At 43.5% G+C, this 23646-nt stretch overlaps 1 protein-coding gene across 1 annotated transcript in view; it reads right to left on the bottom strand.

The window, feature by feature from the left end:
- SVEP1 (sushi, von Willebrand factor type A, EGF and pentraxin domain containing 1) overlaps positions 1-23646 on the bottom strand; it is a 142441-nt gene that overhangs the window by 31755 nt on the left and 87040 nt on the right. Inside the window, exons 27-39 of the mRNA XM_015409584.1 lie at positions 23228-23429; positions 21612-21787; positions 20744-20868; positions 19395-19518; positions 17564-17734; positions 15865-16038; positions 13797-13916; positions 10946-11122; positions 9169-9253; positions 8175-8366; positions 6086-6253; positions 4342-5014; positions 893-3687 (exon numbers count right to left, since the gene is read on the bottom strand). Of these exons, the coding sequence (XP_015265070.1) occupies positions 893-3687; positions 4342-5014; positions 6086-6253; positions 8175-8366; positions 9169-9253; positions 10946-11122; positions 13797-13916; positions 15865-16038; positions 17564-17734; positions 19395-19518; positions 20744-20868; positions 21612-21787; positions 23228-23429 (5182 nt within the window). The remainder of the gene's footprint in view (positions 1-892; positions 3688-4341; positions 5015-6085; positions 6254-8174; positions 8367-9168; positions 9254-10945; positions 11123-13796; positions 13917-15864; positions 16039-17563; positions 17735-19394; positions 19519-20743; positions 20869-21611; positions 21788-23227; positions 23430-23646) is intronic.

Genomic DNA, 23646 nt, shown 5'->3' with positions numbered 1-23646 from the left:
AATGTAGATCAGGCATAAGTTTCTAGCATTGGAGAACCTCCTAGAGATATTACTAAGGACAAAATAGATAAGATGCTGAAGGCCTCTTATCACATCCCTAATCTCTTTATATATTTCTTTTATATATATCCCTAATCTCTTTATATATTTCTTATTTCTCCTGCCAACCCAGCAGTCCGAAAGCCCCTCGGGGCAATTAGGTAAATGGGTACCTGTCCGTAGGAGGACAGGGGGGTACCCCTCCCTTGAAATTGGGCTCCTGCTGAGCGAGGAATCGAGAAGCGGCGGCGACATGGCGGCGGTCAGCACAAAGGAGATGAAGAGAGGCAGCAACATCCCAAGGAGGCGGTTGGCTCGGCAGCTGATGACGTGGCCAGCAGGTGGACGTCTGGAGCCGCAAGGACGTTGTGACGCCCACCGCGGCTGCGCACCAGGGCCCATAACCAACAGCCCCCGAGAGGAGTCGCCAGAGAGCCGAAAGAACAGCGGAGGCTGCAGAAGACGTACTGGAGAAAACTGGAAGAAGTCACCCACTCGCCGGATAAATGAACGATCGGAGCCGGGAGGGTACCTGGTAGGGCTCCCCCCATCCCAGACCTACTGTGGCCATAGTTAGGGTTTCTGCATAGGTCTCTGTACCATGCACCATGTAAGCCGCTCAGAGCCCTTCGGGGGTGAGCGGGGTACAAATTGAAAGTATAAATAAATAAATAAAATAAATAAGTTGGGGGAGAGGGGCACATAAATTAGCTTGGCAACATGATGCTGGGGTTAATTCTACCTCCCATGCCATTCTCATCATATAAATTGTCCACACACACCCCTCCCCAATGAGGAAAACAGTTTGACCTTTCTAGTTTGACCTTTCGAGAGATATATAAACTTCTCTTACCTATACTGGACTTTACTCCCGTACTCTTGTGACTCTCCAAGGGCGATGGCATAGGGCACAGAAGGTGGCGGTCCACAGGTCAGCAGCGTGCAGCTTGGATATGGCTTACTCCAGACACCTTTTCCTGTACAAGTCAATTCCGAACTCCCTTGCATCACAAAACCCGTTTTGCAGTTATAGACGATAGTATTCTGGTCCACAGAGCTGCTTCCGTTGATAAATGCATTAGGGATTGTCGGTGGAGGGCCGCATGAAATCCGCCCACAGTGTGGGATGCCGGAGCTCCACTTGCCAGCAGCTTCACAGGTGATCTCTGAAGGCCCTAGCCGTTTAAAACCATCCAGGCACTGAAACTGTACCCTTCTACCACAGCTGAAATCTTTACCTATAACTACCCCATTCTGAATTGCCGGCACTGGGCATTCACAAAGCTGGCAAGAGGCAGGTACTCCACTCCACAACCCATTAGACAAGCACCGCCTCACTGGATTTCCCTGCAACTCATAACCAGGGAAGCAAACATAGTGTACGTGTTCCCCGAAACTGAAAACCGAGCCATTCAGGAAACCATGAGAGATGTCCTCAGGAGGGCCACAGTTGATAGGCTCACAGAATGGAGCCTCCCCATCCCAGGTGCCGTCAGCTTGACAGGCATGTAAGGATGCACCATGCAATATATACCCTTCATCGCAGTGATACTCGACTTCCTTCCCAAAGCCAAATTCTGATCCACTGAACCGCCCGTGAGGAAGTGGCAATGGCGCATCACACTGAATGGCTACACATGCCGGAGTGCCACCGCTCCAGCTTCCGTCGGCAAGGCAGACTCTTTTCCTATCCCCTTCTAGAAAGAAACCTTCATTGCATCTGTATTCGACATATTTTTGGAATGTATGTTCTTCTCCATTCACTTGGCCATTCTCCAGTTCAGGAGGCTGGCTACAGGAAATGGGGAGGCAGACTGGCTCGCGCCCATCCCACTGTTGATCAGCCTGGCATGTTCTCTTGCCTGGACCATTTAGCTGAAACCCAGGATCACATTCATACCGTACTGTACTCCCATAATAGTAGGCATCACCCTTTACTGTACCATTTAGGGGCTTCCTGGGCACTGTACATGATATTACCTCGCAGGTCGGTGTTGACCCACTCCATTGCCTGCTGGACATACAAAGCCTCACGTTGGAGCCAATCAGCCTGTACCCTGATTTACAGGTATACTGCGCTGTACTACCAAGGGTGTTCTCTGTAAAACGAACAAAGCCATTTTCTGGTGCTGACAGCAGTTCACACTGGACAGAAATGCAGTTAGGAGCAGTGCCATTCCAAGTCCCGTTCTCTTGGCAAGTAAGTGTGGGATTTCCTGAGAGTTCATAGCCAGAATAGCAACTGTACAACACTGTGGTCCCATACAAGTAGCCTGACAATGGCAAAGCATTAACAGTCTTTGAGGGACTTTGGACGTCTTTCTGATTATCAAGTACTTGAGGGAAAAGAGGTGGGCCGGGAGTATGAAAGCCTTGTTCCGGTATTTCTTCCTGGCTAAAAAGTTTCTCCCCACTGCTAATTGTTTCATATCCCCCAAAGTCTATATGAGGAGGAAGGCCACAGTCTGTTGGCAGGCATACTGGGCTAATGCCAGACCATCCCAATTCTTCACAGGTCTGCATGGCAAGACCAAAAAGCTGGAATCCTGGAATACAGCTGTACATCACCATGGCACCGTAGCTGTAATCGGCACCTTCTACAAATCCATTATCGATAGGCTGTGGGGGCTCACAGCTGATCGCTCTACAGGATGGAGCTTCTGCATCCCATTCCCCTGTCTCCAGGCAACTAAGGACATTTGGTCCTTCAAGTTGGAATCCTCGGTCACACGAGTAAGTGACCTTCTGTCTGTAGTGTAGGTCTCCATACAAATAGCGGCCATTCCGAATTTCCTTAGGCCTGGAGCACTCAATGGGCTTGCAAGCTGGTTTCCCTCCAAGCCAATGGCCATCTTCTCCGCAAAGGATGGTCATGTTTCCCACAAGCTCAAAGCCTGGCTTACAGTTATATAGTGCAGTGCTGAGGTAGGTAAGACCCTGAACATCTACAATGCCATTCTGTATTTCCTCCGGATGCGGGCACTCTACTGGGATGCATTCGGGCAGAGGGGAGGTCCATGTGCTGTCTGCTTGGCAGCTGATGGTAGAAACCGCTTTGAGCAAAAACCCATCCATACACGTATAACTCACCATGCTGCCAAAGTGAAGGGAAGATACCACAGCGTCTCCAAAAGGAATATAAGGAGGCCTAGGGCACAGTACCATTTTGCAGAACGGGAAAGAATCATTCCATTGCTGGGACGGCAAACATTTCAGCGCAGAAGCGCCATGCAAAACATAGCCCTCTTTGCACGAAAGCTCCACAACCCCGACTTGATTGACCAGCTCTTTCAGAACAAGTTGATTCTCGACCAGTGGTGGTTCTGAACACGTTGTTTGGGCACATTTTGGGTTCTGGGTTTTGTTCCAGCTCCCAGACTTTTGACAGACCCAGGAAGCATCCCCTCTCAGCTCATAGCCTTCGTCACAGAAGAAATCGACCCTGCCTCCCACCTCAAAACTTTCACCCTTGCTGAATCCGTGCTGGAGTGGAGGTGGTTTCCCACAACTGAGGAGCACGCAGGAAGGAGGTGTTTCACTGTGCCAGTGACGGTTGGGTTGACAAACATAGGTGGGACTTCCGATTAGCCGGTAGCCAGCATTGCACTGATAGTGCACTTCGCTCCCAAAGACACGTCTTGTTGTGTCCTGACAGAGAACAGAGCAAACGTTACCATTCAAAATAAATATCACATTCCTAGCCAACAGCTGGACTTTTTCAATAGCACAATAACTTTTAAGGCTTTGGTTGCAATTGCTTGTATCCTCCCCCACATACATTTGAAGAACCTACACAAATCCAGGGTTTCTCCCTAGACTCTATGGAATGTGTTAGCTCAGTAGTAAATTCTATAAGACTTGATGAATAGAAGCATAAAAGTCAAATACGGGGACAATTTTACCAACAATATGCCATCTTCAGCGGAGCGTGTGTGTGTGTGTGTGTGTGTGTGTGTGCATATAACTGTGTGGTTAATGGTTCTGACTCTCATCATCTTTATGGATAATGAACGCAAAGTCAAAGAATATTAGATGTCTCTTTTGGTACCACTGTGAATCTGACCACAGTCTTGTACAGTAAAATAAATTCAAGCCAGTGAAATATTTTCTGGGCTTGTGAGCATCACTCTTAAAAGATATACACTCTTCTTCAGAGGAAGCTAATTTTGATTCTGCTGGTGATGCTTTCTCATCATTATCTCAATCAAATGTTCTGCTTTTAATTCCCCCCCCCCCGTTTACTGGACCCTGCAATGCTAATGTTCTTCGTGTGGCATAATATATGGATGGTCCCTGCAGTACCTCAGCAAACCCATTTGCAAGCTTGGGTGGCTCTCCACAGGATACTGGATGACATGTCGGCAAAGTACCACTCCAGGTTCCTGTTGCTTCACATGTCCTCTTCTTTTGCCCTTTGATATAGTATCCTGTATGGCAGCTGTAAGCCACGATCGCCCCAAAACTGTAATTTGAGCCACTCGCATAGCCGTTTTTAATGGCTGGTGGGTCTCCGCAGCGGACAGGAATGCACTGGATAGTCAGAGGAGAAGGGTTCCACTGGCCGCCCCGAACACACTCTATCTTAGCAGAAGTGTTCAGTACAAAGCCTTCCATGCACTTGAAGCTCACCACTGACCCAGCTGCATATTTGGCCTTGTTGGAGGATTCCAAGATGCTGTAGGACACAGACAATGGTCTCTCGCAAAAGTCAGCTATACATTCTGGGATGTCTTTCTCGGCAGGGGGCACCCACTTCCCCTGGGCATTGCAAAGTAACTGTGAATTGCCAGCTAAACTGTATCCATCAGAGCAATAGTAGTAAGCTATATCCCCAAAGAGCCGATGGCCACTCTGTGGGAAAGCATGGTCCACGGCAGGTGGCTCATCACAAGAAACAGCTACACATTGTTGGTGATTCATGTTCCATTTGCCAGTTGACAAACATTCAACAGTTTCAAGGCCAATTAGTGTATAGCTAGAAATTGGAAAAGAACAGGAGCATTAGACCGACAACAGAATTGGGGGGGGGGGTCATCCACTTAGAGCTGTGAAATTTCCAGAAGTGTTGAAGTAAAAAAACAAACAAAAAACAGACATTTGGGGAAAATTGAAATATATGCAATGCTTACTTTCCTATAAAGCCTAACCCTATTTTGCTGCTTTAACAACATAATATGCATCATGTATCATTTAGTTAGCATATAAAACTGTATTAAGTGTCATGCATATGGAATTTAAAAGTATACATTCCTTAGTTTTCTACTAGCAAAACTGCAGATTTTGGGGCCTCGAGGACCCTAAGTTAGGTGGAAAAGGAGCATGAAAATGTTTTAAATAAAATAAATACTATTGTTTTAAATAAATAAATGTTTCAAATAAATAAAACAAATAAACCCAAATACTAAAGTGAAAGTTGCAAATAGCAGCACCCTATACTATTTTAATATTTCACTTGTTCCAAAAGAAAAAAAAAACATAATTTTTATTGCTCTCTAAAATGTCTGTTTTTTAATGCAAAACTCAAAACAAAGTCCTCAGACTTTTTCATGCTACACATTCTTAATGAATAAAACCTTGTCTTTGAAACAGCATTTCACTCATTCCAAAAAAAGAAAAAAAATCACTAGAGTTTTTTCAGTTTCTTCCAATACAAATAGCTCAATAAACACAATTAATGTGGCTAACATTAAAGCAGTTTAATGTGGCTAACATTAAAGCAGTTTCTTTAACCTTGGTAAGACTGCAACTTTGATATTTGGTCTACTGTAAAACTGAAACATCGTTTCTTCCTAAAATTTCCTGGGCACAGTAATAAGCAGGGTTTTTTTTTTTTCAAAAAAAGCTATGACCTGCCATTTTTTTACCATCTATAGTTATTCAAATGCTGACTTGCAAATCTCTCCATCTTCTTCTTCATACCTTAAACTTAGATTCTCTCTGACAGTTGGAACACTTGGAACACCAAAACAAATCCCTTTGGTGCTAAATATTAAATCTTACTTTATGGCATGATCCAACCAACGTTTAGTAGCACTCAATTACATACCCTTCCTTACACGTATAAGTGATGTTGTTTCCGAAAGTGAAGTTGCTTCCGCTAACAGTTGCTTCTTTAATTACAGGAGGAAGACCACATGAAACAATTTCACATTCTGGAGGTAAACTGCTCCATTTAGCTGACTCTTCACACACGAGTATGGAAGCTCCTTGAAGGCTAATAAATAGAAAACACACAACAACTTGGAAGGACGATGGGGGAAGCAACAAAGAAAGTCCCTTTTGTTACAAGTGACGTCACGGACACTAGCCAATGGCTACACACGACACTCCTGCAATCACAGCCAAAATGCACCCTTTCTGTTCCCATCATACCACTGCAACATTTAAAGCTGCTTTCAGTCTTTATATTTACTATAAATCTCTTCATTCTAGTGTTTCCAGATTTTCCGTTGTTAATTTCGTGCAAAAATTACGAGACAGGTAAGCCCTTAGTGGGCTCCAAAATATAAATAGGTGCCTTTTCATTATGAGACAATTTGCTGATTTTGCCTTGCAAAACTTTTCAGACATCCTTAAAGACTGGTGATAAAAACCAATGAATTAAATATTAGTAATTTAATTCTACATGACCTTTTCACAGGTATTAGCATTGTACATTTAAAAAATGAGAAGATCTTGAAGATTCTAAAACATTCCCACATATATCATTTCACATAATCATTTTCTCTCAGCTCACAGATATATAAATGAGCTTTTTTCTATTGATGCACTTTAACACAGACATTTTCCAGACTGCCCTAATGTTTAATTTTCATTCCTTTATGTTACCATTTTTTCCCTTGTGTCCAGAAAAATTTGTCAACAGCCCCATGCTGTCCCAGGCCCAATCTGCATCTAGCATTTGCTCCGCTGTTTTACCAAACCTACCCTGGAACAGAAAAAGATGTGGCTCAAAACGGCCCATTCTGCATGTGGTTTTGAATGTGGTTTTGAGCAACATCTTTTTCTGTTCCAGGGTGGGTTTGGTAAAACAGCGGAGCAAATGCTAGATGCAGATTGGGCCAACAGCATTCAACAGCACACTCTGCCGTCTTCTGTAAGCCTCCCAGAGCCTGTTTGCAGGGTGGGCGGGGTATAAATATAAGTATAAATAAATACATACCCCAGGCCAATGCAGAGTCACCCCTGAATGGCCATAAAACGGCCATAAATCTATGCAGATGGCTACCATAAAACCGAGAGATCAAATGAAATGAAAGTGGCATGCAATGCAGAGGGGAATTTCTGTTCCAGTGTGGGTTTGGTAAAACAGCGGAGGAAATGCTAGATACAGTGGGCCAAAGTTTGTCCTAAATGTTTTCCAGTTCTCTCCTAAACTACTTTTTGCTGTACTTTTTCCCACTGCAGAATGAATTCTCAAGATAGCCTTTTGCTTGGACTCTCGTCATGGATTGCCACCCAAACCAACCCAGAAATGGGGGGTTTGGGCAGAAAGCATTTTTTAAATTTGCATGCCAGTGTTTCAGCATTTCAGTGATGGATAGTGCTTGCACTGAAACAAATGGCCAGTCCCATTGGAAGGCCCAACACCAGCAGCCAATCACTGCCTTCCTTAACATTCCTTCATTCATACTCAAGAGCAAATTCTAGCATGTCCTGGGGCCTTTTTCAAATACTTTTTGCAATGAGTGTAGCTAGCCTAAAACCATGCAACTGAAGGAAACAAGCTGTTGTACCTGATGCAAGTCAGGTAAAGGAATTCAAAATTTTGTGGGGAGCCAATGAGAGAGAATGCTCACTCACAGGAAAAGCGGCAACTAACAAGGGGTGAGACACGTATACCAGGTACGACTCTCAGGTTTGGTGAGGTGGGTGGGGAATGTACTCATAAGGGGATTTCTCAGCCCTCTTGAGAAAGCGAGAGGAAAAGAAGCAGAAAACCAATCCGCAATGTGAATGAGAATAGATGGAACACTGATAGGGAAAAAATGAGGAGAACATGTAAGTGTGTAATGATTGCACTGACAGTGTGATCATCAGAACCACCACAACACCAACAAAAACCTGGAAGGCAGCTGCAGTCTGGAAAATGCCACAGTCACTCAAGACACTCAGCATCTTGGTTTTTCACTTACCTGTAACCAGTGTCACATGTGTATGACACATTAGAAAGGAATGTCAGACCACTCATTACATATTTTCCATTGTTTATTTCCTGTGGGAGAGGACATTTTACTAATTCACAGATTGGAGAGGAATGGTTCCATGCACCGTTGGCAAGGCAAACTGTTTCTTCTTCGCCCACCAGACTGTATCCTTTATCACACCTGTATTTAGACATGAAAGAAACTATAAATACGTACAAGAGCAGGACTCTTCCCCAGCATCTTTGCAGTTGTTTAGTTCAGTTTTCCAGATGTTCTCCTTCTGAAAACTATAGCTGTAGGTGTGTCAAACTTCCTGAAGGTTTTAACTGTGTCAACGGCAACAGTTTGTAACCACCAGCCATCTGGTAAACTGAAGCTTTCCTCGGGGTCCTGTCCCATTTTACTGGATTTCAGAACAAGGAAATGATTTGCCTACAGCATGGGTTGAGAATACAGACAATTGGCTCTCCATGTGATCAGTGCTGCAAAGTTAAGCTTTAGGGGGCTACTCTGTGTGTGTGTGTGGCCATACTGGTAATGTGGTGTCCAAACAATTGCAATTATCAACTGCAGTATTATGTACATTTCTATGCTAATCAATCTTTGGTTATAAGAGATAGTAGTTCAATACTCGCCTTTCAGAAGGCCTAGCATTCATGAATAAAGATTTGTTTAAAAACAAAATTGATTGGTAGCTACAAAATTTCCTCTGAAAGCATTCCAACATGCAGTTGTTATTTTGAGGTTGTGCCCAAAGTCTTACCAAATAATAATTAAGGGAAAAAAGGACCTCTCCACTCCTCAGATTTCCCCAACATGGTGTCTGAGATTTGTAAAACTCATGAAATCAATAGCTTCGCTTCTGGAAATAGAGTTCTTCTAGTAATTTTTATCAAGCACATTTAAATTATGATCTCTTCTTGTTAATATTGATATATTTGGCTGCCAAGAAAAAAAGTCGCAGATGCATTCCTCTTCCTACCTGTATGTTACTTCGCTACCATATGTAAAATTTGAGCCATCAATAGCACCATTTTTTGGAATAACTGGGATACCACAGGAAACAGCTTGAAGGAAGTCAAATAGAAAAAAAGACCAGAATTATTATTTATTTAGGGTTATTTATATACCCTGCTTTTCTCCTGACATGGACCCACAGCCTTACAGGGAACAACAATACATAAAAATACAAAAATCATCTTCTATTAAAATAACTAAAATCTATCATTAAAACACCTAATTAAAACAGGTAAGCCAGAGCCCACCTCTATAGCCTTCAGGGAGCCTCAGCAGCTTTGTTAAATAGCTGTGTCTTAAAGCTTTGCCAGGAGGTTCTGGGGAGAACTGCCGGCCTCATTCCTTTTGTGAAGTTATTCCACAGTAGAATGGAGCAGCAACAGACAAGGCCCAGGCTATTTGACACAGGATCCTTGGGAGCTAGAAGGCCCTTTTATGAGAAGCACCATTGCCACACAGGTTCATACTCGAAGAGACAGTCACCCAAGCAGGGTCAGATTAAGGCCAACTGAAGCCCTAAACACAGGCCAACAATGGTGCCCTTGGCTTTTCCAGTGCTTAACTGGCAAGACATTAAGACGCAATAAGTGATCACCGTGCCAAAGAAAGCATTTTTTAAAAAAACGCAGATTAAAGTTGAACACAGCGGATAAGGACAATTACAAAAAAATGACTAAAGTCGAATGTGGCAGTGAAAGAGTTAAGGGCATGATAGCTGGGGGGGGGGGGCTCTGGGCCCCCCCCCTTCCCTTAGTGCCCTAAGCACGTGTTTATTTTGCTTAATGGTTAATCCAGGGCTGCACCCAGATATGTGGAACCCAAGTCATGAAGAGCTTTAAAGAGAAGCACCAACATCTTAAATCAGACCTGGAAAAAAATAGCCAGCCTGTGAAGAGACTTCAGGACCCATGTTCCAGAAACAAACGTATTTTATGCAGTTCTGACTTTCATTAATTCCCTTAGCAAATCCTGGAAATTGTGGTTTGTTTAGTATGCTGAGAATTTATTTATTTATTTGTTTGATTTATATCCCGCCCTCCCAAAGGCTCAGGGCGGCTCACATGTGGCAAAGCCGAGTGCAAAATACAATACAGTATATAATAAATAAAACATTTAAAATCACAATAAAACCTTCCAATAATATGGTGCTATACCTATATTAATCATCCAAGATGGGGACAATCCCCCCCCCCCAGGTTTGGTGGCCAGCTGTCTCAGTAGTGTGGTCTCCCACTACACTGTCTCAAACTTCTGCCAGGGCCCGCTTGTCCCCGTTCTTATAGGGCAGCCGATGACTTGCCACCTCGGTGGTAGAATAGTGGCGGCGGCGGCTCCTACTCGAACGCCTGGCGGAAGAGCTCCGTCTTGCAGGCCCTGCGGAACTGCATAAGGTCCCACAGGGCCGGGATCTCATTCCACCAGGTAAGAGCCGCCACCGAAAATGCCCTGGCCCTAGTAGAGGCAAACTTAATCTCTCGGGGACCTGGCACTCCCAGGAGATGGAGCTTCCCCGATCGTAGTGCTCTTGAGGGAACATACGGGAAGAGACGGTCCTTCAGGTAAGAACCCTCCTGTCACCAAAATACAGTTCACAGCATTACCTATGGAAAGAGCTGTACAAGCGATAAACCCTTGGGGAAGTGTTTCAGGGAGTCCAGCAAGATAAGATTCTCATTGCTTACATTTCTTGAAAGCTTTATATATCTATCCGTCCAGTACGATAAACATGCTGAGAACAATACCTTCACAGTATGGGATCTGGTGACTCCATTCCCCAGACTCCAAGCATGTAACTTTGTTAAGTCCTTTCAGCTGGTAGCCCTCATCACATGAGAAACTGACTTCACTACCAACTTGGTAGATGTCACCATGTGACTGGCCATTTTCAAGGTCTTCTAGACGTTTGCATTTCACTGGTTCTTTGGAATCAGACATAAGGTAATACAGAGCTTATTGACATCAGATGTAGCTCATGTAATCAAAAATGAAAACAAATAAGGTAACATTTATAGTGCAATCCTAAGAAAAATTACGCCTTTCTAAACCCTAAACAGACTTAGAAGTGTTCAACTCTGCTAAGAATTAAACTGTTAAGCAGGCTACTTGGGACAGGAAAAGGCCCAGTCCCAAGAGCACAGAAATGTACTTGTAAAGCATTTTAAAGCATATTTTCAATCACATTTTCTTTGCAGAGACCTATACTATACTTAGGCCACTTTGGACAAACTTGAACAAAAATGGCTTCCTCTGCTGTCAAACATTTTTCATGCATATTCCATACATATTTGACAAATGTGCCATGCTGTTTAGTCTGCCATGCAACTAGAAAGGAGCCTAGAAACACAAATTCCTGTCACAGATTAGCCACTTTTTGCCATTGGGCCATGGAAATATATGGGGCTGAGGCCAATAATGGCACATGCCAAGTTCTCCCCCTCTGCAATGTGCACTAGGACTTACCTGTGTCCTGACAGCATCGAGTTGAGCATTTGCCTGCACCTACTTATGCATTCAACTGTTGCAGGCAGAGGCCGAGAAATGTGAACATGTTTGTGTGTTCCATTTATTGATTCAGAATATTTCAATGCCACCTTCTAAGCCCTTAAATTCAGTGGGTTTATATGGGTGATGCAGTTGAGGTTTCTGTAACTTTGTGATGGCCTATGGCTAAACACAATACATTGACTGATTGACTGATATGGATGTAACTGCTTAGGATGGCACTGCTAGCCGCCTCCTCTTCCTTCCTTATGTCTAATGCTTAAATGAGAGTTGCCAGAGTTCAAGCTGAACTGACTTTGTGCCTTGTAGAAATAAAGTCCTTACCCACCTGCCTTGACTCCTTGACATGGTACAGTGATACACCCCCATGGAGTTGGCCTTGAGCAACCCACATGGGAGGGGGCTGGATTTTACCTGGAGGTGCTGGTGGTGACAGGGAAAAGGGAACAAGACAGTAGCTAGTCTTGCCCCACAGTGTAACAGAGATCACAACAGGCTCCCATCTCCATCCTCTGCCAGCAGAACTTCCTGCATTAATAGGTGGGGGCAGGATTGCCTGAGTCCCCATCCTCTCTGGCATTTGGCCGTGAGGCTCCAGTGACCCCCTGGATTAGAGGCTGGGAGAAGGGGACGGCAGAAAACAGAAGGGCCCTTGATGCTTGCATCACCCATAAAATCTGAGCCCTGTATCTTGTTATTTATGGATTTAAAAATATACAAGGTGCATGCGTTACTGGAATGTCCCTTTCATTTTTTAGACTGTGTTACATTACTCCTCTTTTAAATGATTGGCCTGAATTATCTGTGTCTGAGGTAATACCCTTTTAATTGAGTGGGTTCCTAAAGTTACCCTGGCAGTTGCAAACATTATTTCAGTCCTTATGTCCCTTAAGCAATAGGTTTAAACAATTCCTCTACTCAAGATCTATGTATTAAGGAGCTTCTAAGGGATAACGGAAAGGAAAAATATTCAAAGACTATCACAAAAGTAGGTATGCTTAAGTAAGCTGTGACTTAAAAAAAATTCTGTTGTATTTACCTCATACTTGCCTGGCCAGCCTCCTTTACCACCCTGTATAGAAATAATGATTTCTAAAGGTTTCATGCCTTCCCCTGGAATGTCTTGCTGATACCATGCTGTGCCCTGTTCCTGTTGAAGCCAAATGGCTTCAATAGCCCTGCCATATAACCCCACATTCTTCACACTTCCATGCTGACAGAGACCAGATGGCCTCTGCCAAGCATGTCAGAAGGCACGTAGCCCATGGACTAGCTGGAATTTGGGGGTCACATGACTGCAGGTGAGGCCTTCAGAGCTTTGGCCATTCAGATGTTGCACCCATGGCAACTCAACAATTGGACACTCCTATGTCTACTCCAATTGGCTCCTGGCCAGGGCTAATTTGCGACTAGATTGGGGTTTTTAACTGTCTGATCCCTTGGGGGAGAGCTCTCTCTCTCTGTTCCTGTTTGTGAGATCTCGGATGGACACCTGAAATGCTGTCTTGCCATGCTGTCTCTGGGATAGACAAAGAACTCCTTTGTGAGGCTGAGCACATGGCTGCATGCTTGCACAAAGATGGTACCTAATTGGACTGTATACTTGGACATTCTTGACTATGGATCATCCTGGTAACTATGCATATCTCTTCAATGTTTAGTGAGGGCCAAGAGCCGTATGTTTTCTTGTTTTGAAATCCTTATTAGTCTAATTGCTAAGTCTGTGCTGAATAAAACTATTCTTGTTGTTAATGTGTCTGTATTGTTTGTAACTGGGATCTCAAGGCTAAACTCCTGTGCCTTCTGCTCACCAAATTGCGCTACCTTGGTAAGATTAACTGCACAGCTCTAGATTGAGTTGCTAATGTGTTAAGTCCCAGATGCCAACTGAGATTCTGGAATCTCTAATCTCAGGCTGGTGAGGGATTAAGTTTAGAGATTCCTGGTGGCAAATGCTCTGAAATCCAGAGAGGGTAGCATACCTCTCTGGGTGGTTGTTAAATGTACTGAAAAGTATAGGCTTGCCCCTCATTCCTGGACAGGCGTGAGGGCATGAATCCTATACACACCCCCAGCTGCCTTGCCCTTTACCTGCACACTTCTTGCCATCTCCTGTGTAAGGGTGGATGCAGGTACATATATAGGACCCATCTGTGTTAAGGCAGGAAGCGTGTTCGTCACAGTCAGAACCAACTGCACATTCATCAACATCTGCAAACAAAACAGTCATCTTCAGAGCAGTGTTTGTCATCAATACAGTTTCTAGCTTTCTCCTTTCAAATCCTAATATATCCCTGACTTGTGATATCTGTTCCTCAGATTATCTCATCCTGTGATGCTTGAAGGTCTCTTTAAAGTATCTTCCCATACTCCATTCTCACTTGCTGCCTTTTATGCCTGGAATTTGCTTTCTACAAACCCTCAGCCCCCAAAAGCATCTCTTCTGTATCTAACCCCTTAGAGTACTCATCTTCACCAGAAACAAAGTCAACTAATAATGCAATCCTGATAAACAGTTACCCCGGTCTAATTCCACTAACATCAATAGACTTAGAACAGTGTAACTCTGTTTAGGATAGTTGGACAAATTTGTCCTTGGTTTAATTCAAGCCTTATTACTCTTCTCTCTGTTTATCCCATTCCTCTGTTGTTTCTCTTTCCTGCTTCAACCCTGGACTTTATACTGTAAGATTCCCGGAACATGGACTGTGTTTTGCTTATGTTATTCTGTAAAGTGCCTGATGGCACTAGATAAATAACATTACCCCTGGCGGCCTCCAAATTATTACCATCTCAAGACCTCTTAGTCTGATTCTCTTGCTTGGTACAAATATAATCATTTTCACACCATCAGGACCAATTTAGAAACAGTGCATATAAAATGGGCAAGGTCCACATTTTTCTCTGTTTTCCACTCACTATTGCTTTATAAGGACATTGAGGGCTTTTCAGAAACCACTGGATGAAACAGATGCAGAATGATGAAAAAAACCACAAATGCACATTCTTGCTGTTGTAAGCAATGCCTTGAAAACTATCCACGACCTGGACTGAGATACTGACACAGTGATGAATGATTGATTGATGGCACTGTGATGTGTAAAAGTATATGCCAGCAAACATCAGACTGGGTCCAGGGTAAACTGCCAATTTCTACTGACTCCCCATTTCCTGTTGCAGATGCCCCTCATGTTTCATTTCGCCACTGGAAATTTTCATCTAGATCTAACCCTCACAGGGTTGTTGTGAGGTTAAATGGAGAGAGGGAACCATATACACTGTCCTGAATTCCTTGCAAGGAAAGGTAGAATATAAATGCAATTAATAAATAAAAATTCTCAAACAGCAGTTTCTCGTGCCACACAGCTGAACGAACTTTCAGGCGCAGTTACAGTAAAGCCTCAAGGACACCTAACTCTCCCTCTCTCTTTTTTTAAATTCCAAGCTATATTCTCACTTAAGCAGTCTTATTTTACTTTGGGGTCAACAAGACTTTTGTGACAGAAAGCTGAGCAGGGTCTTTCGCCCGCAAGCGTAACGATGCAGTCAAACGAACTCACCGAGGCAAGAGAGCGAACCACCATTCCAGCTGCCATTGTCTGAACAAAGCATCCTGGAGTCTCCCAACAAGTAATACCCACTGTTGCAGTGGTAAGTCACAGTGCTTCCAGCAAAGAAGTCCTCAGCAGAATAAAAGCCATTCTCTAAAGGCGGAGGCACCCCACAACTTATCCCTGCATCCAGAAAACATGTATATCAACGAATTAGATGTATTTTCTTAATCTCACTTTCACACAAGTACCATTAGCTTGAGTTTTTATACACTGTCCTGAATTCCTTGCAAGGAATGGTAGAATATAAATGCAATAAATAAATAAAAATTATCAAACAGCAGTTTCTTGTGCCACACAGCTGAACGAACTTTCAGGTACAGTTACAGTACGCAGTTCTGCTCTTTGAAAGAAAAAAGCAAACAATCTCCCCAGTGCCTGCAAAGCCTCAAGGACACCTAACTCTCCCTCTCTCTTTTTTTAAATTCCAAGCTATATTCTCACTTAAGCAGTCTTATTTTACTTTGGGGTCAACAAGACTTTTGTGACAGAAAGCTGAGCAGGGTCTTTCGCCCGCAAAGAGTAACGATGCAGTCAAACGAACTCACCGAGGCAAGAGAGCGAACCACCATTCCAGCTGCCATTGTCTGAACAAAGCATCCTGGAGTCTCCCAACAAGTAATACCCACTGTTGCAGTGGTAAGTCACAGTGCTTCCAGCAAAGAAGTCCTCAGCAGAATAAAAGCCATTCTCTAAAGGCGGAGGCACCCCACAACTTATCCCTGCATCCAGAAAACATGTATATCAACGAATTAGATGTATTTTCTTAATCTCACTTTCACACAAGTACCATTAGCTTGAGTTTTAACTCTTGGTGGTGGTGGAAAGTGCCATCAAGTCACAGTAGACTTATGGTGACCCCGTAGGTTGATCCTGTTTGGTTTCCGAGATCTGACAAGATTGGGCTAGCCCGGGCCATCCTTGGGGCAAGCCAAATCCCAGCTATCTTCTATGGAAGCCAATGACTTTGACCTCCAGGCTGCAGTTTGAAGAAGGATGTGCAACAGGCTCTTTCAGGACAGCAACTCCTGCCCGGCCACATTGCAAGCCACTTTTGGGATGCCACAGAACTCCAAATATGGCTTGCAGGGAGATGGATTTGAAGCGGGGGAAATGAAGTGGGCTGTCATTCTGGAAAAGAACACACATGCACAGTACTACGTGTGAATTTCAATGGGCTTTCACGTTTTTAAACTCTAACGAGCACATTGCCAGGTCTTGTAACTTTGACAGTGTGGCCTTCTGCAGAGATCCTTCCCAGATCTCTTTTGCTTTCGGAAACCAGTTCTTCACAGCTGCTTTTTCCTTGATGAAGCTCCCAGATTGGCTTTTCGCGAGGGAAGCCTGGACAAGAAACTATTTAGCACCTCCTCCCATAGTTGACTTTAAATTGTATCCATAAGTCCCCTCTCCATGCCTCTCCCATTCTGATGGGATGGGAATGTCTCACATTCTGATACATGGACAGTGCTTCCCTAGTGTCTAGTCCCGTTCTGTAATCTTGTGTGTGGTTATGTACGCTCCTGTCCCGCTGAAACTGTACTCTGTCTATGCACACTGTGTAGGTCACTCCCAGGACCTGCACAGAGACACGACTGTATGGGTTGGGGTTCTGCAGTGAGGAAGGACAAGGGGATAAAATAGCTTTTCCTCTTCTGCAAGTGCAACTCCGTTGAGGAAAGAGGTCAATTTCACCCCCTTGTTCATCTCCATTCCAGCCTGGGAACCTGCATGGCTGTGCCTCTGTGTGGATCTTGTGACCCCACGAATTATCTTTCTGAGTATTGGAAAAAACTGCAGGAATGAAAAGAAAAGACTCTGTATGCTTTCCATGCATGGGAAATTGGATAAATGCCACTGTGTTTAGTTATGAGAAGCAACCTAAACTAGACATTATCGCACATGCAGCATGTTTATTTTACCTCTGTTTCTATCAGTCTTCTGTTCTTCAAGAAGCTCAGGGTGGAATACATGGACTATTGGGGGGGGGGTCTGGTTGTACAGAATGTCCTCTAGAAGAAAGCTTTTATAAACAGGAAAAGAGCCACATTCCACACACACACACCTTTTAGGCTCCTGATATGCCACAGATGACTAAAATGGTGGGCTAGTAAATTTTGCGCTATAGATTCGGAGTCTGGTGCTATCCTAAGACGAGTTACACCTTTCTAAGCTTGTTTATTTCAGTGGGGTTAGAAGGGTGCAACTTTACTTAGGATTGTTCCGAAAATTACCAAGAGCACTTACTTTCACATTGCGGAAGAGGCTGTGTCCACTGTCCTAAATTTAGACAGTGCTGGACAGAATTCCCCACTATGTAGAAACCAGAGTCACAAAAGAGGGAGATTTTTGACCCTGGCTTTAATTCACTTGATGAAGTCCTCAGGTGAGGAATGAAACCTTCTAAGGGTTGGCAATCTGTGGGGGGCGGGAAAAGAAACATGCACAGACAGACAAATGCTGGAAACAGCACAAATAAATATAGATAAACAATATCAAAAGCTAAACAGCCTAGTTACTCCCATTTAATTTCTATGTCTACCTAGTAGTTACATTTTACCTCATTGCTACTGCATCATCTTCTCATTCTTCAGACGAATCAGGTTTTGAGGGGCTATACTTCATTGGCTCCATTTTATACCTTTGATGGAACCAGGGAAGATGTGTGTGTTTTAGAAATTGGGAGTGTGATACAGTTACAAAAATTTCCCAACTAAAATCCTAATTCCTGAAGCTGCACTCCAGGCTCCATAGCCAGAATTTTTTCTTGGGGGGGGGGATGAGATCCCAGGGCCATCATGGGAGGTGGCCAGGAGGGGGCAGGGCAAATTCAGTAAGGGGACATCACTTTAAATGCCCCCCATGGCTACTGGCCTGCTGCACTCTGACCAGTCAAATTTTTGGTACTATATAACACTATGTGAACAGGTGGACCTGTACACAAGCTAAAAACTACTGGCAATCTTGTTTTGATGTAAGGAAAGCTTGTTTTGGATCTGATTCTTCCATTACCATTGAGGTTTTTTTGCTTAACTATGTACTGAAAGTTCCTAATAATCTATACTCTATTGTCCTACATCGCAGCTGCTAGAATTCTGTTTGCAAAACACTGGAACCAGGTAACAGCTCCAACAGGCCAAGAATGGGTATTAAAAAGTCTAGTCTTCTCAAATGATTAGACTGACAACTCTAAGGAATGGGAAAGATGCACAATAGACTGAGCTGATTTGGAAACCAATAATGAAAAGTTATATGACTTGTCAAATAGTCTTGTATTTTATAATCAATTTTTTTGCTTGTATAGCATCTATTCTTATTTTCTAATATATATTTTTTTAAAAATTAGCTGGGAAAGATGTGTAATGTTTTCTAAGCTCACTTTAATAAAAACACAGGTCATTCTCTATGTTAACACAGTCAACATGATTGTCTTACAAGCAAAAGAAAACAGAATAAGGAGCCAAAAGTGATTTAAAATCGCTGTTTCCAATGAATGACCGGAGAGTTCTCCCATCTGACCCCATTTTGGCCTTCATTCTTTCAACATCTCAATACAGGAAACCATAAATATTTTGCTTGAGGTGCCAATGAACATTTATTACCCAACATTGGAATCTGAAGAATGAAAACTAAATGTTCCAGCATTAACTAATCTAATTATCTATGCAAAGCTAACACGCAGGGGGTCATTGCATCATACATTCTAAGGAGGTCCAATAAATTAAAAATTCCAATGATTTTTGGAATTTTCCACTTTTAAGAAACCGTCCCCCCTGTTGATTCATCTGCCACCTCTGTGCACAGAAAAAATTCTAGAACATTGTCTATGGTGCACAATCAAGTTTATGAGGAATGAAGAAATGGCAATGCCAAAAGTACAAGACAAAATTATTACCCAACTGGTTATCCAATGTGTTTTAAACATCAGAAGATGTTTGGGAAATCAAATGGCCTTATCTAGCTAAGAACCTCAACATGCCCCTTACCAAGAAATTTCTAATAAGGCTACAATGAACCCCAGAATTTTCCCAAACCTAATTTGAAAACCCTTGCATTTATAAGAAATTAAAGTTCTAACCAGCACAGAACATGCTCTTGGGATCTATCTTCACTCTTCCAACAACCCCAGGAAGGAAATCTGGCCAGGCCAATACATTGCCTTTTCGCAATTCCTCTGGGCAAGAAACAGCCAGTGATTTCACCTTACAGTCAAAAGAGACAGACAGATCCAATAATCAGTAATTCAGTGCAAACATTAAGGCAACACAGCAATGTGGTGAAAGTCAGTGCTTAAGCCCTACACAATCTAGAAGAATAGTTGATCATTTGCAGTTGATTCATGAAAGCCAGGAGGCTACTAAAGAACAAGAACAAAAAGTAATTTATTAAGTTGGTTAGAGAAGAAAGGGAGAGGAATTTTAACACTGCCCCGAGAAACCTCAATAGTGCCTTCTGTCCACAAGAGACAGCCTGGAGCTGCAATTTTGTTTTAAATGAAAACAAAACAATACAAAAACTTCAACACGGGGCCAGTTCCAGCTCTGGGGAGGGCCTGGTCAGACAGTGCCCAGGGGCTCCCTCATGCCCCCCATTCTACCCCCATAACCACCTGCCTGTGCACCCTTCTCATGCTTGCCTGCCTTCCCACCATTCCAAGCCCAGTTGCCATTGCCACCAGGAGTGGCATCACTGTGCACCACCCACATGAGGCGGGAGGCAGGTCAGCGACAGTAGGCCCGACCGGAAACCCCGGCCAGTTTCAACTGACTGATGCTGATGCTGGCCCAGCTTCAACAGACTGACAACAAAATGAGTGAACAAACCATAACCATTTCAGGCAAACTTGGAACCATTCATACTTTTACCACAATGTTTCAGAGGGCAGTAATATTTCAGAGGGCACCAATTTAAAAAGGACATGAATTGTGCTCCAGTTGCTTATTCAATCCACAGGTCATTTAGGACTGTTTCCACGAAATTACATTGCTCCTCCAAGGGAACGTGAACTGATAATTTACCGCTGATTCATGAATTGTGCAAACTAACGGGCTGTCGGGAAAGAACAGGAAGTCATTAATTAGTCTAACGACAAAGAACATTGTAGGGAGTAGGAGACCCTTTTGCTGAAGAAAGTTTGCTTCTGAGTACGGAGAATGCTGTGGCTAGAGACTCAGGGATGCTTATATGAACAAGCAAGACACCTTCAGCTAATACATTACTTTAAGAAATAACAGCAACAATTTTAACTGATGTCAGCTGATTTCAGAAAGACACACAGAGATAAGGGGAAGGATCACGTTGAGAAGATGGAACGACTGATGTCAGCTGATTTCAGAAAGACACAAGGGGAAGGATCACGAGAAGATGGAACATTCGTTTAGATTTTCATTCCAGCAAACTTTCAGAAAAACATTCCTATATACTTACCTGCTGTAGAGACAGAACATAATCCCAAATATTAAGCTGGCTGATTGAGCCAACAAAAGACTCAGCAGGATTGAACCCTTCTCCTCTTTGATCTTGTTCTTGTCCAAGCACCAAAGCGCCTCCGCCTACATGAGACAGAGAAGCAGGATATGAAGAAGCCAGGATGCTCAGTGCCTGAATTATGGAACACGCACATCATCATCATTATTCTATTTGTAACTTCAACCAACCAGGGAAACTGCCACAGAAGGAGGACAGAGCTTTATGGATGAAGGCATGGAACTATGCAGATGGGGTGACCTTGGCTGAGTTATGTGGAAAATAAATACACTGCAATTTCAGAGACAGTTGACGGGTCAATAGCGTCTTGGGGCGAGAGGGGAATGGCCGCACCCAACTTGTGGACGAACAGAAGATGTCAGGACAGGTCGGTTCACATATTACTGCTTTTGCAGCATGGGAGCCACATCTGCACAGCAGCATTGGCAAGAGGTAACCACATAATCATGCCTATCCCATGTAAATCAATGTCTTACAGTACTTATTAATTACCATGTATAGGTTATTGGAGTGGCACGCGGCTAGGCCACCTGGCAATGATTTCCATTCTACTGTATGAATCAGGGTTCAGCGAGTGTTTCGGTTAACAATATTTTTTAAAGAAATCAATAATTTGAAATATGTATACGCAACTGTCCATTTGTTGCAATTATAATCTTCTCTCAAAAGTGAAAAACCAAAGGGGAAAAAACAGAAGAACCAGCAGAAGTGCCCCCCATTTTATGTGCTGTATATAGAAAATACAAAGCTTTTCACAGTGGGTACATAAGCGAAACAGAACTGAGTAAATACAAAAGCAGGGCAGTACCAGGGATTTCTGTTCCAACAGATAATCCACGGCCTCCGTCAGATAGCTTTCCATCAATATACACTCTCCAGGCTCCATCAGTGCTGGTCCAGGTGACAGCAATGTGATGCCAGTTGCCATCATTGACAGAAGGGCAATCTGTAATACTCTCCTTCCCATTCACATAAAGAACCCACCTGCAATAATTTGAGAGAGAGAGAGAATTGTCTATAAATACCTGCAGTGGTTTAAGCAAAAATCTCTTTCTTTTCTACATATGCACAGGGCTGAATAGGATATTTACAAATTGCTTCATGTGGAGAAGCCCACCCATTCCAAGAAGCAACACCTAAACTGGCACATCCCAAAAAAGCTGCAAAAACATCTCATTGCACAAGAGGACTATTGTGATGGACAGGAGGCTGTCCTGCCCTTGTAGAGGAGAACAGACACTCAGCTAAGCCTATGGGAGTGCTGCTCCAGCATCCAATCACCTTTCAGAATGTTGGAGGGATGGAATGTTAGAGGGAATCGCAGGAGGAGTTAGTTCAGTTCAGGTCTGCCTCAGGGAGAGAGCAGTGATAGCTCAGGACTGGCTCAGAAAAAGAACAGACAGAGTGAAGGGTTGCTCTGCCTGACAGTGTGGGCGGTTGGTTTAACTTTGTCTCCTGCAGCCTGACCAGGAATCCAGCCCTGAGCTCAGGACTGGCTCAGAAAAAGAACAGAGTGAAGGGTTGCTCTGCCTGATAGTGTGGACAGTTGGTTTAACTCTGTCTCCTGCAGCCTGACCAGGAAGCCAGCTCTGGCTGTTCCCTCCTTCTCCCTGGGAGGAGGGGGAGGAGCCTCAACCAGTTCTTTGCCAGATTCTCTCAATTGCACAGGAAAGCCTTGCCTATCTATGTCTTCTGTGCAATTGAGAGAGACTGGTAAAGCAAACTGTGACATAGCGGCAGAAATGCAAATGGAATTAGGAAACAGCCTGGGCCTTGTGGGCTGGATTGGGGCCCTCCAAGGGCCTGATCCGGCCCATGGGCCACATGTTTGACACCCCTGGTTTAAAACAAACCTGGTTCCCCCAAAATTATTGAAAGTTGTGTGGGTCCCCTCAGTTGATAGAAAAGGCTTGTCACAGCCATATACTATAAACAAAAAGTTGGTTTCAGCTCATGTATGAAGCGAGACAAACTGAGATGTCCCTGGACTTTTCAAAGGTTTGTTAGTTTGTTTTTTTAATTCAGGATCATATCTACAAATTGAGATCATGCTACATTCTTGATCAAGAATGGCAAACCTGGGGTCTGCCAACCAAGTTTCTCAGTTTTGTAAATCAAATTTTGAATAAAGACGTGAGAAACACTTGACACAGTTTTACTTGACACATCCCCCACCCCAATTTAATAAATCAAAAGTTGTGAGAAGAGCTGTCGCACTCTTTAACGGCACACACCTTAATTTTGGCTCTGTGTGCAATGTTCTGACCAAGCCCTAGTGCATGTGTGAAGAGAAGCCCTATTCACTGCTGATAGAATAAGGGTTTTGTTAGAAAGCCTGACCCACCTGTGTGGAGAATAAAGAGACCTATGAGAATATAGCAACTGGTCTAGCATTTAAGACAATACTGTTGCTAAATCATATACCCGTTGTAATCTGTGAGTAGAAATGCATTGTCACTTCCATTTTCCACTGCATAAGAAATTGGAGTCCCATAATTAGTAGTATCAGTGGATTTCATCCAGAAGGCACAGGTGATCTCACTGAGAGGGGGGAGGACACCGTCCAGCATAACATAGCCATAGATTCCAGAAACTTCAAAATGCAGATTGAAACCAGAAGACTGTTCTGCAACAAAATGAGAAAATACTCAGACTTGCCTGCTGCACTTCACAACCTCAGTCGCTTGTTTTCAAATATGTGGGATTAAATAGAAAAAAAGAAAACTCTATCTGCCATGTGAATAGGATACAGAACCTGATTTTGAGATAGTCCTGAGACATCCAGGCCCTATAAAGAGCACCTGAACGAATGCACCTCTTTACAGTGAGAATATTAATGATTT

The sequence above is a fragment of the Gekko japonicus genome, unplaced genomic scaffold (assembly GCF_001447785.1).
Source record: "Gekko japonicus isolate JY-2015 unplaced genomic scaffold, Gekko_japonicus_V1.1 scaffold1981, whole genome shotgun sequence".
Taxonomy (NCBI): domain Eukaryota; kingdom Metazoa; phylum Chordata; class Lepidosauria; order Squamata; family Gekkonidae; genus Gekko; species Gekko japonicus.
Note: the sequence above shows the minus strand (reverse complement) of the source record. Positions and strands in the feature narration are given on the sequence as shown.